We start from the raw sequence: 14,599 nt of genomic DNA on the forward strand, positions 1-14,599 counted from the left end.
ATGTATTAATAACGGTTAATACATGTAATGTCTATGGGTTTTATTTTCATCTCTGTTTTTTGTATTTTAAGATAAGTAAAAAACAAATAGCCTGGTCATCATTATCATCATCATCATCATCATCATCACCATCATCATCAACTTCATCATTATCAGCATCCTGAGCATTATTTTCATCCTCATCATTGAATTTTATCATCTTATGTCATATACCTTTAATGTTTATATTATTATTAGTATCTGGTTTATGAAAGATGAAACTTTCAATTGATATTATTATTATCACTTTGATAATGTTAATAATAGTTAATTGTTTACAATTTAAAACTATTAAATAAATCAACACTTTGATAGGAAAAGGAAGAGATGAAGAAAAAAAACAACATTAATTTAATTGTCACTTGGAGTAATTAATCATTTAAATGTCATTTGGTTTCCTTGTAATTAATCAATTAATATAATTTGCTGGTAATTTATTATCAAACTAGATTTAGTTTCTCATTGGATATCATCAATATAAAGCAAATTAAATCAATCAAAGGGTTGAAAATAAACATTAAACAATAAATTGTTAGCAATTAAATTATACAACCCACAGTAAAAGTAATAGAAAAACTTTCGGTCAAGTTAATTGTTTGATAAACAATTAGATTAACTTTTATTAGAAAATCATCAAAGTCTATTTAAGTTTCACTCTCTCTCTCTCTCAGTTAATAGGTGATAATTATAAGTTATCATTAACTGGTCATCGATTGGTCATCTTGATGATAATATTTCCCTACGAGTATTGAAATAACATATTAATATATTTAACAATAATCTTCATCATCAATACATTATTACAATTTATTAATCATTCACAATTTAATATCAATAAAAAAAGTTGAATGAAAAAATTTTCCAACACTTTTCATTGTTGATTATCATCATTATCTCATGGTAATAATCATCATCAATAAATCATCACAATTTAAAGGTAAATCCATTATTATTATTATCATAAGGTGACCTTTTATCAGTATCATGTCCACTATTGTCCAGTAATCAATAGGTATAAATGTTTCATTTGTTATTATTATATCATTTACTATTTATCATATGTATAAATGTACCTGTAGTGGTCACGATTAGTAAATTGTTATAAATAATAATCATTATAATTTAATCAATTGAAACAAAGTTCATTGTTCATTTCACCTCATTCATGATTAATGATTAATTGTTGTCTATTAATCATATTTAATGTTCATTGGGATAATATTGAATTAGTTTTTACAAACAAACAAAAACTTATTCAATTGTTTTAATGATAATGTTAATTTGAAAGCTAAACTAATTAATACATTTACAGTATTTACTTTTTAATTTAATTACGTTAATCTAATAATAAAAATTGTTTCATATTGATTTTTGTCTCGCAACAATTAAGGATCTAATTTGGTTGGTAAATTTACAACTTCGGTTAAAAAGTTTGTCCAAGATGTTGAAAGTGGTAAGTGATCAATATTGTTAGTTAATTGTTAATCAATTATTGGTTACTATTAATTGATTATTCTTACTTATTAAAGATCATACAAGAGATGGAGTTACATCAACTAATGAGAGACTTCGTATGGTTGATTCAAAGATTAATGAATCATATTCAACAATTAAAGGAGCATTAACAACATTACATCAGAATTATGAATCAGCTAAATCGGATAATAATGTTTACAATCGATATAAATTGTTTAAGGTAAGTTTTAATTGTCACCTTAATCAAGATGATTATCTAAACAGCACATATACACAGAAACATATGTAAGATGTGTTCACTAGAATTTGACAAAAAGTTTGAGTCATTTTTTTTCCTCTCTCTGATTGTTTACAATTAATTAAATTATATCAAATGAAAGTTCAGCTATTCATTTACATTCATGAAAATTTCAAAATTTCTGATGAAAGGTTTTGAACAATTAAATTTTGAAAAATCATGAAAATCAAATTTTCACCATATTTTCGGATTAATGGCTTTTAACGAGAACCAAAGGTCACATTTGATTTTGAAACACCAAAAGATGCTCAGAGGCAATGATAAAAACCGTAAAGGTTAAAGTTACCATGAAATCGCATATTAAAATATGCTAATTTAAAATTCTGACCAACGCATTTCTTGCTCTCCATGTTAATTTCTCATAGAGAATAACATAAAAATTTTCAATTTGGGAACTTTTTCAAAATTTAATTGTTTAAAACCTTTCATCAAATTTTGAAATTTTTCATGAATGTAGATGAATAGCTGAACTTTCATTTGATATAATTTAATTAATTGTAATCAATCAGAGAGAAGCAAAAAAAAGACCCGAACTTTTTGTCAAATTCTAGTGAACACATCTTAATATGTATCACACACATCATTAACTAATCACTTTGCTTTTATTAAGTCAAACAATTGAATTTGACATTAACAACAATTCAAATGATTTGAAAATAATATTTTCTCACTACCAAATAATAATAATAATAATAATAATGATAATAATATTATTCACATTCAGTTAATTCATATATATATATTCACTTTGTTATCACTTTCATATTTATACCAAACAAATATATTTCATTTCTTTTGCTGATTTTTTGTTCCCATTGATATTATTGTTATTATCGTTGTTGATATCGTCTTTTTTGTTGTTGTAATAATCCATTGTTGGTTATATTTAAAGATATCTGATATTATATGTATTTTTCACTCCCACTTAGTGGGCCAGTGGAAAATAGTATTACAACAACAGTAACACAGAAAACATTAATAATAACATAATAGTACAAAGGTAACGGTAAAAACAGCAAGAGGGAACACAACGAAGAGAGTGAGAGAGAGAGAGAGTATCATGTTGATATCAGATTGAATATTCATCCAGGATATTTATTCTGCCCATTTTTCCATGAAATTGTTTTTCTCTTCATTGTATTAATAGATGTAGGATAATATGAGGAACACATAGTTAAAGGAAGAGGTGGTTCTCATGTTTGTGATAGTGGAAAATGAGAAGGTGGAAGAAGAAAAAGTAAAAGATGATCTATTTTGTTCTTCGATTTTTCTTCTTCCCTGAATTTTAAATTATCATCTTCTTTCATCGAAAAACTGAGAAATTCAGAAATTCAGGAATATCAGGGAAAAAAAGGAGAGATAGATTTTCAATGTTGTTGTTGTTGTTGTTGTTGTTGTGGGTTTAGATTTTTTCCTCTTCTTCTCAACTGTTAGAAAGGAACAAGAATTGTCTAAATTTCATGGGAAACTGGTTGATTGATTGATAGGCCTGATTGTCAAACCGATTAAACTGAATGTCATCAAGAATTCTGGTTAAATCTATTCACATATTTTAACTTTTACAACTAAACAATAAAATACACAATGAGAAAACCACCAACAACAACAAGTACAACATTTTAATGTATATTTTATCTTATCTCTTGTCTTTTTCCAATCTTTTTTTTTCCTCCTTCTTTTCGTTGACATTTTACCTTTACCACCACTTCCACCATGACTACTACGACCACCTTTCTATCCTGGTTCTGTTTAACTTGGTGAATAACCTGGATATCAATTCAATTGCAATGTTGATCCTGATGATGGATATTGTGTTGGTGATGTTTGTCTGTTACATGTCCTATCCTTTTATGTGTATGGAAAACGATGAGACAACGTTTCATGTTTCACAATGTAAATCATAATTTAAATCAATTGTTATCATGTTGATGATGATGGACACAACCTAAACCACAGAAAATGATAAAAACAGTGATTAAATTGGATACACAATATTGGATTCTAATTGAAATACCCAAACAGGAGAAACATGAACAGCCCAATAATTATGTAATGAGATGTTGTTCAGTGTTGGAAAAAGCAAATGCAACAACCGATGGAAAATCTTCCAATGCAAAACAAGCAGAAGAGACTAGAATACAGTCCAACAGGGAAAGATTGAAATGTAAGTAAATCTAATAGAAAAGAAAAGAAAACTAATTAATTACAATTAAAGAAAAAGAAGAAGAAGAAAAAAACAAACCGAACAATAGAAAATGAAAAGAAAACAAATGGAAAGGGTTAACCTTAATGGCGACCAACAGGTCATGTGATTGAGAAAATTTGTTCTTTTCTTTTTTCCATTAAAATCAGTTGATTGTTTTTCTTTTTTCTTTTTAATTGTTTCTCTAAATTTGTTGATTGTTTTCTTATTCCATTTTCATGGTGTTTAACTGATTATGTACCAATAGAATTTTCTTTTATTGTGTAACATCTTGTTCTCCACTTCCTTTTACCTTTTGTGTGTATTGAATTTCCATTGGTTTTATTATTATTTTCTCTTCTTCTCTATGCTTATGGTTTGTATTATGTATTAATGTTAATCTCTTTTTCTGATTATTTCTTTGTTCTTCTTTTTGTTTATATTGTGTTTTATTGTCGTTTTTTTTTCTTCTTTTCTTTCTTTCTCTAGCCATGAGTATACCTGAAATTGAGGAGGAGAATAAACAATTGATTAATGATGTTTATCGGTTATTAAAACGTTATAATAACCTGAGGAACACTGTCCATGAGCTCAAAGTATCTTACATGGCGACAAAGGTTTACCCTGGACCGGCGAGATATTTTCTGCTTAAAGATATGGTTAAATCGGTTCTTCGTCATCCAAGTTACATGGAGGTTTGTCATGAAGATTTAATTGCTAACAATATGATCTCCAATGGAACATAACAGCAAGAAGAAACAACAAGAACAACAACAATACCCAATTATATATATTAACCAATCTATTCATCCAATTGAACAACAGGAGAGAGATAAAAGAGAAGAGGAACAACAAAAAAAAGAAAATCTATTTAAATTAAATCGATTCTCATCATCAACAATCAATAACAACAACTTATACAACAATTGATTCTATTTATTCATCCATGTTGCTACCTGGTTCATCAGACAATTATACAAATCTCTCATCTTCCTTCAAATTTAACTTTACTCTCAAATCTTCAAACCAAACATCAACATCACTTTTTGATTGTGTAAATGTTAAGATAATTGACTTTTAATTCAATCAAATCTTCAATTTACATAACAATTGTAAACATCATTCAACAACAAACATTCATCATCTTCATCATCATGATCGTATCTTTATTATTATTATTATTATTATACCTTATATATACTGTTAATATCAAACAATTTGATTAACTGATTATGATGATGGAGACAAGTTTGTAGTTGGAAATGAGTTTATGTTGAATGTTTTTTTTGTATTGATAAAATCACAATTTACAAAGTGACAAGATTCAACTGGACGACAATTAATTGATTTGGTTCTGTCTCTCAATTGAATTTCTATTAATATTACAATATTATTATTTATATATTTTAATTTGATTGTTATTATCAACTAATATTAGCTGATGATGATGGATTAGATAATCAATACCCAAAATCCAATGGATCTGATTTGTTTGCCAAAGAAGAAAAAAAAAAGTTAATTGCTGAGATTTGATTGTATCTCTTTTTCCTTGGATTAGATTTAATAATCTCCCTCTGGTTAATCATCTTAATCAAACATAACAAAATATTCAATTATCTAAAAACTAGACGAGACAACGACTTAACTATTATATATACTATATAATAATACCAAAAATCAACAATTAAACAAACAATTATATTCACAACTATGAAATATCCTAATAAACAATTAGAGTTTATTAAATTACTTGAACGGAAAAACTTAAAATCTAATAAACCACAAGGAATTAAATTACCTTGATTTGTCTAATCGAATGTCTCTGTAAATCATAATAATCATTAAAATCGTTAAACATTCAAAATTTCACTTGTAATTGATAATTAATCATCTTTGGTAAATTAATCAACAAAATCGATTCTAAATTGAAAGTAAATTTGAAAGTTTCGAGTTCTGAACTGTTCTATCTTATGTGTCCTTCCAAACAAACGATAATCAGATTGATCTATTAACCAATTTATTTCTGCAATTGGAAGTTTTATCATGAGAATTAACAATTAATTCACAATTCGATTAAAGTGATTAAGTAAATTTTTCGTTTCGTTATTTATTTTCCTCCTAAGGTCGGAGGTAATGCATTAGGCATTTAGCACCCCAGAGGGTGGCCCTTGTGGGCACTGAGCTAGACGCTCAGTTTTTCAATTTTTGCTTCTGTTATTTTAACAATTTCTTTTAAATTTTCTATTTTCTTTTTTACATTTGCATTATTGGTCAAGTTCCAGTCGTCGAGGTGTAGAGATCTTGTTGATTTACAGTGAATTAGATAGTGTAGTTCAGTTTGTTTTTTTCTTTTTCTCCTGGCTATTTCTTGAGTGTTTATCCTGATTCTGTTTATATTGTTGATTATCTTTCTTATTCCAGTTCCTTGCAGTGAATTATATACTTTTTCCAATTTTCTCGGGAAGAAGGTTTGTATTATCGATGGTTGTTGTCCAGTCATTGTCAGTTCTTCCATTCGTTTTTTTATTAATTTTTTTAATTCATTCGGTGTTATCATCTTATCCATGATTTTCACGACATTATCATTGTCTTCTACCTTTCCATCAATCGTTGTTGGTGTCCAGTGATAAAGCTCCTTTTGTAGACTCATAATCTTTATGATGATTTTCGTTGTTGTTGAGTTTGGGTAGCTATTGGTAAGGGAAGGAAGAAGATAATTAACTCGTTCGTTACAATGTTTTCTTACCATCATGTAAATCGCTATAAGATGAATTTTGTATATATTGGACTCTAGTACTTCGTAGATCTCTTCATTTATCTGAAAAGATTTACCATTGGCTTTATATGAGACTTTCTTGAAAGGTGAGTAGAGTGATTTTCTTTCCCAGAAAATCTTTTCCTCTTCCATTCTGGGATCTTCAAAGGTAGTTTTTTCTTTTATCTCTCTCAAGATTGGCCAATTCTTTTCGCTCATTTTCATTTTTTTCAGAGTTTTGATTGTTTCGGTTAGCCAGATAACCAACGGATTCTCGACCCCAAGTGCCATTATTGGTATCCAATTCGATGTTTCTTTCGATAGTCCGGTGAATCTTTTTAAGTTTTCATTTACAATTTTCTGTAAGTTGGTAATAAAGCTTAGATAGTTATGGTTTTGGTAAAGGGCATGAGGTCCAAGGTGATAAAGTATCGGTGATAAATAGGCATTTATTGCCGTTCTTTGGTACAAAAGTGGTAGTGACTTAATTATTTTTATCTGACCTTCTAATCCTGTTACATATTCATTTATTAGTGGTCTTAGGGATTCTGGGTGAATTGAATAAGCTAAGTATTTGCCTACTATTTTTGTTCTTGATTTATTCGGATGTTCGATCACCTTTGTTTTGCTTTGGTTAATCTTAAGGTTAATCTGTTTTAGTTCATTTTCAATTTTTGATGTATCATTTTCCCTGATTTCTTGTTTTGTTAGTATCATAATATCATCAGCGAAGGATATTACTCTAATGTTTTGTTGTTTTAATGATTTGACTACCCTATTCAGTCCCACAATGAATAGTGCAGGTCCTAAGGATGAACCAGCGGCTGTACCAAGATCGTCACTTTTGTACAGGATTTTATCACCTTTTTTATATCTTAAATGTCGATTCGTATTGAAGGATCTAATCATCGATAGAGTTCCTTCATCTACCCATCCATTCAATTCTTCATAAATGACATCAAGTGATACATTGTCAAATGCTTTTGAGGCGTCAATTGACACAATTTCACCCTCGTTTAGATGTTCTCTTATAATCACATGTAAGTCATTTACCGTGATATTTTCTTGGTAAGCGAATTGAGTATGAGATTCTAATAAGTACTTTAAAATTTTCTTAAGTCTATTGTATAAGATTTTGTCGAAAATCTTCATTACATAGCTTGTTATCTTTATCAGTCTAAGTGTTTTATCGGGTTTTGGTATGTAGTGAGCCCCCAGAGTTTTAGCCCAAAATGGTACTAACCCCTCTCTGAAAGCTATCTCAATCTTATTCATGATAACTTCTTTATTCTCATTCCAGAAAATTTTCCAATTGTTTAGCGAGAAATCATCAGCGTTTCCTGAATTTTTTTTGAAATTCATTCTCTTTATTGTCTCTCTTTCTTCTTTCGTAAGCTCTGATTTTTTGCCTGACTCTATCTTAAATGGTGGTCTAAATTCACTGAAATCACTTGTATCAGGTTGACTTTTGTTATCCTTCAGAATATTTTCTAAGCTTTTCTTGCTTTCTATCAGGTCTTTAAGAAATTTCCATACTTTTTCTGAGTCTTTTCTTATTCTGAATAAGTACTTCTGAATGTTCCTAGATTTATATTCTTGTAGTTCAATTCGTCGTTTTTCTAGCTGTTTAATTATGTCACTTGATGCTCCTGTTCTTTTCAATCGTTTAATTTTCTTCCTAATCATTCTTATTCGTCTATTTGTTGTTCTTTTTTGATATTTTACTTTTTTTATGTTAACTTCGGGAAATTCAAATATCATTTTAAAAAATTCTTGATAATTCTTGTCAATCTCTTGTTGCTTCAATTTTTTTCTGATTAATTTCTCTCTGCTAATATGTAACTTTTTCTTACCGAAGGATTTGTACATTTCAACGTTAATTTTGTATTCTCTGTGATTTGTTATTATTTCCCCTCGATGACAGTGAGAGTTCAGAGTGTTTGTTAATATGAGGTCGATCCATGATTTACTTTCATTGAAAATATAAGTCGGATAGTCAATACAGGGTGTGTTCATTACCTTTAATTTGTTGTCTATGATTAATTTCTTGAGATTGTTACTGGCTTGATGCTTCCTATTCCTTGTTGACCATAGAAGATCTTCACAGTTCGCATCCATCACAACGACTAATGGAAAGCCAGTGTATTTGCGAGCAACTTCACAGAACTTTTGAGTGCTCATTTCAAGGTTGTCATGATTCATGTAAGCCCCGCCAATTATCACTTGATGATGTCTATATGTAATCAACGCAAAGATACAGTTTTCACTTGATGTATCAACTTCATCAATTTTTATGTCTTTTGAAGTTGTCAAAATTGTTTGATTATTGATTATTATTTTGTCTCTTATCATCTCAATAGAGACTCTTCTATTTGCTTCCACTAGTACCAGAACTTTTCCCATCGATTTTTTTACACTTTCTATGTACTCTCTTGTGGTTTCTCTGCGATTGTTAGCATTGAGGTAGATTAGCGAGATTTCCGGTGTAGATGATCCACTCATAGTCAATTGAGAAGTTTTTTGCTTTTTTTCTTATAATTTGTCTTATAACTTCACATTCACTTGATAGAGTGTCGTGTTTTTCATGGCAGTTGTAACATTTTCTTAATTGTTTATCTTCTATTGCCTGGCACTGTTCTAAGTCATGGTTTTCTGAACAGAATCTACACCTTGTGTTGCAGTTTTCGTTATATTGGTGTTTCTCAAGGCACTTACAGATTTTCACTGGAAATAATCTTGAATGTTGAATAATTTACCCATGAAGTTAACGTATCCATCTTGATCTAAAAGTTTTTCCCTGTTTTCCTTACTTATTTCCAATTGGATAATTGAACCTCCATTATTAGTTGTTACACTGTTCACAAATGTTTGATCATCACGAGTTAGATCATTTGATATGATGATGTTGTTCAGGATGAGGTTATAAGAGGTCGGATGGTAATTCTTAACCCAGAACCAGATTGATGATTTCTTGGGTTCGAATTCACGAATTATTGATCGAGGGAAGATCTGCTCAATTACACCGATGAATTCACTTTTATCTTCGTTGTTGTTGAAACCAAATTCAATGTAGCCATTCGAACAATATCGATGATATTTGATTTTATTTGACGAATCAATTATCGATGAAAAAAGCACAAAGATTATTTCATGATAATTCACTTCACTTGTAATATATAGTTGAACTGAAAGATTCTTATTTTGATAAGGTAAAGCTTTTATCCAGTTTAATCTGTTTCCTTGTAACTCTCTGAGTATTTTTTTGTCCATTTTGTTTTCTATTATTTAGTTGTTACTGGTTGATTTTATTGTTAACTTGTTTTCTCAAAATTTGTTAAGCTCTTTATATTTTCATTATTGTCACTTGATTGATTCTAATTGTTTTTAAATTGTTTTTAATTAAGTTTTGTTAATATTTGAGTGATTGTCACTTTGTCGTTAATTTTTCTTTATTAAGATTTAATTGTTTTAAATTGGGTTATACAAGTTTTCTGTTTGTTTCTTTCTATCGTTTGTTTATTTTAATGATTACTGTTGTTTTCTAAACCCTTAATTTTTGGCTTCAAAGTGTTATTTTTTAAATGTCTTCAGGCCATAATTATCTTGTATCGATAATTTTTCTTCTCGAGTTCAAAGTTTAATTTTCTCGCAATTTCTGACAAAAGAAAAGTATAATTATATGTAAGGTTTTTACTTGAATTCATAAAGAATCAGTAGAAAATAAGAACGTTTTTTCTAAGAAAGTTGATGAGTTTTCTCGGAAAGTAAGTGAGTTTCCATGAAAGTCAATGGATTTTCACCATAGATTCAATAATAAGATGAATTTTACATGGACTTTCTAAGAAAGTGAAAGAAAATAATACAACCAGATCATAAATTCTAACATCGATTTTGTAAACAAATCAAGATATTTTAATCTGTACTTTCATGGAAAGTCAATATAATCTTGTACTCTATTAAAACAATTATCTTAATTTTTCTCACTTTGATAGAAGTTTCAATGAATATGAATACTAAAAGTTACACAAAGGCAATTTTTATTTAACTAACTTTCTTAGAAAGTACAATATAAGTAAAAGAAAAATCAAGAAACTCAACTAATTTCTCCTGATCTAACATCGAATTTGAAAACAAATCAAGATATTTTAATTTGTACTTTCATGGAAAGTCAATATAATCTTGTACTTTCTTACAATTATTATCTTGATTTTTCTTCACTGCGGTAGAAGTTCCAATTCCAGTTCCACTTGATTTTTTAAAGTTTTGTCTCTTTATGATGGATAAAATTAAATTTAATTGACAATTAAGTGATGAGAAATAATTAACTTGTTTGTGTTAATGAAATTAAGTTGATTGTTACAATTTACCAAATCGTAAATGAAATTTATCAAAAGCTAATTGTATAATTGTATAGTAATAATAATTGTATAATTGATGAGACAAATTTAGATGTTGTTGTAATCAAGATGATATAAAAGCTAACAATTAGTGTAACTATCAAAACAATTTAGCGAACAATTTACAGGGAAATCAAGATAATCATTGTAATTAACTAGAACCAGCAAGTTATTAAAAATAAGAGTAATTATCGTTAATTATAAATATCGTTAATTTTTCTTTATTAAGATTTAATTGTTTTAAATTGGGTTATACAAGTTTTCTGTTTGTTTCTTTCTATCGTTTGTTTATTTTAATGATTACTGTTGTTTTCTAAACCCTTAATTTTTGGCTTCAAAGTGTTATTTTTTAAATGTCTTCAGGCCATAATTATCTTGTATCGATAATTTTTCTTCTCGAGTTCAAAGTTTAATCTTTCTCGAAATTTCGGACATTTTGTATCGAAAGCACTCTGACCGTATTGGTTACAATTTGGGCATTTCCATTTATGTGGTAGATTTTTTATGGGACAATTTCCGTTTTGATGATTAACATCACCACAATAAGGGCAAATACTTATTTGATTACATTTGTTGGACATGTGCCCGAACTTGGTACAGTTTTTGCATTGTCTAACATCAAAGTAATCGATCACGGTGACCTTTTTGTAACCCATTGATATAAGTCCATTTCGTTGTTCAATCCATTCTCTTAGTCCAGGGTCAACTTCTATAATAACATCGAAGTTGTTGTTGGTTTTGTAGAAGTGTTTGATTGCAACATTCCAACATTTTTTCCATTTATTCTTTATGAAGAGTCTTTCGATCCATTGTTTTATATTATCAGGTGTAAATTTGACGTTCATAATCTTTATTTGAGGATCATGTAGCGGGGGAATTGTTGTGTTCCATTCGGGCTTAACTCTCTTGATGAAGTTGAAAACTCTTGTTCTTTCGGCTATATTAGTGAACTTAATTTTAGCTAATTCAAAACCAGGTGATATTTCATCAGGTGAGCCAATATCTTCTTCCGTTTCTTCCAGTAGCTCTTCAATTAGATCAACTGTTTGAGCGCCAATGTTCTTTTCCCATTTGTTTTTTAAGCCATTGATTTTTACAATAATCATATGATAAATTGGCATATCTGATACATCATACCAGGTACTTGGTTGATCTTGCTTCTTATCAAATTGGATCGACAATAAGTTTTTCATTTGTTTATTGGTGAGATCCTGGACTTCTATTCCTTCATCGTTTCCTGTTTCAGTTTTTTCTCCTTGTCTTTCAATGTCCATTAGTCGGTCAATAAATTTAGTTATTTCCATAACTTCATCGTCATTCATTTGTTTGACGGTTGTTGTATCTTCCATCATTAATTGAATGTACTTGATTATCGGATAAGCTTCTAGTTGAGTTGCAACAGTTTCCTTGTTTAGATTTTTATCTTTGTTTTCCTCATAATACTTTTTAATGATAAGAAATTTATTCTTATTCGACAATCTCTTGTCCTCTTTCATGGTTGATTGTGAGGTAAAGAGTAACAAGGAAGAAGAGTAAAGAAAAAAAAAAAAAAGAAAAAATATTAGTTTTTGTGTACATTTGTCTTGTAATTGGTTTAAAATTGAGTTGTTTAAATTTGATTTAGTTTGAATTTGATTTTGTTTTAATTTGATTCAAGTTTAAATTTGAAAGACCTAAAGGCCTTGGTAATGGTTTCTTTTATAGGCTCAAGTATATGTTTGGGTTAACTTACTCAGTCTTCTTAGATCATTATTTCCTTGTGTATCGGCCATTTTTTTGCACCAAAATGTAGCTTTCACTTAGCTTAATCGCTTAAAAGGCTTTTGAAAGTTTAATAATTCAATTTAATCGCACTTTTTATAAAAAAATCGGAGCACCAGAAAAACACTTCACTTAACCGTTACTTTTGTTTTTCATTCGAAAACCGATAGATGGAGTTGCGAACATCAGATGTTCTTGTTTACATTTTTGTCTTTTGAATAAACGCCTTAGTTAATTAATTGTTGTTCTAATTGTTGGGTCATCTTTGGGTGAGATTTTTGATTGTTTGAAATAATATTTTCATCTACTCATCTGGTTCCATGTTTGTTGTGTGATGTCTGAAGCTAATTCTTCATCGATAGGAAAATTTGTCGATTCAACCAGTGATTCAGTCTCAAGTTATAAGAATCTTAATTGGAGGATTGAAGTGATTACAAACACCCGAGCAATTAGAAATATTCATAAGCCCCAAGTAATTTATCAATTACATTTACAACAACCTGACGGATCGGAGAAAATTGAATTGCTCAAAAGTGATCTTGGTAATTTGTTCAATTTGAAGAATAACATTGAAGAGGCTCTTAATGTTTTCCACTAGAATGTTGTTGATCACCAGATTATCATCGTTTTCTTTGGGAAGAAATTTAATTGTCAACTCTGGTAGTAGATTAATCAATTCTCTATATTCAATTAGCTGTTCACCGGTTGATACTGGCGGTGAAATTGGTACACGATCTTTTTCAACCACTTCGTTTAAATGTAATCTCGCTCAAGATAAAGGTGAAGCTTTTGTTCATCAAGTTTTTTCAAATGTCGCCGATAATTACGATAAAATGAACGACCTGATGAGCGCTGGTATCCATCGATTGTGGAAATGTCACTTGATCAGAACATTGGATCCATTAAGATCGACTCATTTACTAGATGTGGCCGGTGGAACGGGAGACATCGCCTTTAGATTTCTCGATCATATGAAATGTAAATATCCAAATGATTCCAATCACCGGGTAACCGTTTGTGATATAAACGAGAACATGTTGGAAGTTGGTAAAAAACGAGCGGCCAAACGAGGCGGAAACGATGAGACACTCATCGAATGGGTTCACGGCGATGCTCAAAAATTACCATTCGCCGAAAACTCTTTTGACGCTTATACCATTTCCTTTGGAATCCGTAACGTAGTCGACATTGATGCCGCTCTTCGGGAAAGCTATCGGGTTCTCAAACCGGGTGGAATTTTCCTCTGTCTCGAATTTTCCAAAATGAGAACACCCGTTCTATCAGAACTATACGATTGGTATTCTTATAATATAATTCCCGTGATGGGGGAACTTGTCGCTGGCGATTATCGATCTTATCAATATCTCGTTGAAAGTATAAGAAAATTTCCCGATCAAAAAGATTTCGCTGATATGATCAAATCAGCGGGTTTTCATATGGTCTCATATCAGAATTTGAATCAAGGAATCGCCGCAATTCATATGGGATACAAAAAACCTTCATCAGTTGAGAAGAATCAACAACAATTAAAATCGATTGATCAGAATTAGTTTAATAATCGAAATGTGAAAACAAAAAGTTAACTTGAGTTAACCATTGATTGAGTTTGTTCAGTTCAAAATGAAATGGTTTATACTTTTAATTGTCAAGTGAAATGAACAAAAATTAAATAGTAGAAAATTCAATTTAAT

General features: G+C 29.6%; 3 protein-coding genes and 1 long non-coding RNA gene across 5 annotated transcripts in view; 2 read left to right on the forward strand and 2 right to left on the reverse strand.

The window, feature by feature from the left end:
* LOC128385534 (uncharacterized) overlaps positions 1-5,859 on the forward strand; it is a 44,470-nt gene extending 38,611 nt beyond the window's left edge. Inside the window, exons 1-5 of one of the 2 annotated variants that reach the window (XM_053344407.1) lie at positions 410-976; positions 1,430-1,492; positions 1,569-1,735; positions 3,770-3,977; positions 4,485-5,859. In XM_053344407.1, the coding sequence (XP_053200382.1) occupies positions 937-976; positions 1,430-1,492; positions 1,569-1,735; positions 3,770-3,977; positions 4,485-4,741 (735 nt within the window). In that variant the 5' untranslated portion in view covers positions 410-936 and the 3' untranslated portion in view covers positions 4,742-5,859. Of the gene's footprint in view, positions 1-409; positions 977-1,429; positions 1,493-1,568; positions 1,736-3,769; positions 3,978-4,484 lie in introns of those variants that run through there. The other variant, XM_053344406.1, reaches the window with a different exon arrangement.
* Positions 2,888-3,966, reverse strand: LOC128385539 (uncharacterized). The gene is made up of 2 exons (XR_008324794.1): positions 3,828-3,966; positions 2,888-3,758 (listed from the first exon to the last, which is right to left on the reverse strand). It is a non-coding gene; the product is annotated as an uncharacterized LOC128385539 (long non-coding RNA).
* A 5,413-nt stretch (positions 5,860-11,272) lies between the features above and the next one.
* Positions 11,273-13,008, reverse strand: LOC128385587 (uncharacterized). The gene is made up of 2 exons (XM_053344466.1): positions 12,880-13,008; positions 11,273-12,636 (listed from the first exon to the last, which is right to left on the reverse strand). The coding sequence occupies exons 1-2, from the start codon at positions 12,917-12,919 to the stop codon at positions 11,507-11,509; spliced, it is 1,170 nt and encodes a 389-aa protein (XP_053200441.1). The 5' UTR covers positions 12,920-13,008; the 3' UTR covers positions 11,273-11,506.
* Positions 13,009-13,144: 136 nt separating this feature from the next.
* LOC128385589 (ubiquinone/menaquinone biosynthesis C-methyltransferase UbiE-like) lies at positions 13,145-14,593 on the forward strand. Its single transcript, XM_053344469.1, has one exon. The coding sequence runs from the start codon at positions 13,493-13,495 to the stop codon at positions 14,456-14,458; it is 966 nt and encodes a 321-aa protein (XP_053200444.1). The 5' UTR covers positions 13,145-13,492; the 3' UTR covers positions 14,459-14,593.
* Positions 14,594-14,599: the final 6 nt, after the last annotated feature.

This window comes from Panonychus citri, unplaced genomic scaffold (genome assembly GCF_014898815.1).
Source record: "Panonychus citri isolate SS breed McGregor unplaced genomic scaffold, ASM1489881v1 Contig00049, whole genome shotgun sequence".
NCBI classification, from domain to species: domain Eukaryota; kingdom Metazoa; phylum Arthropoda; class Arachnida; order Trombidiformes; family Tetranychidae; genus Panonychus; species Panonychus citri.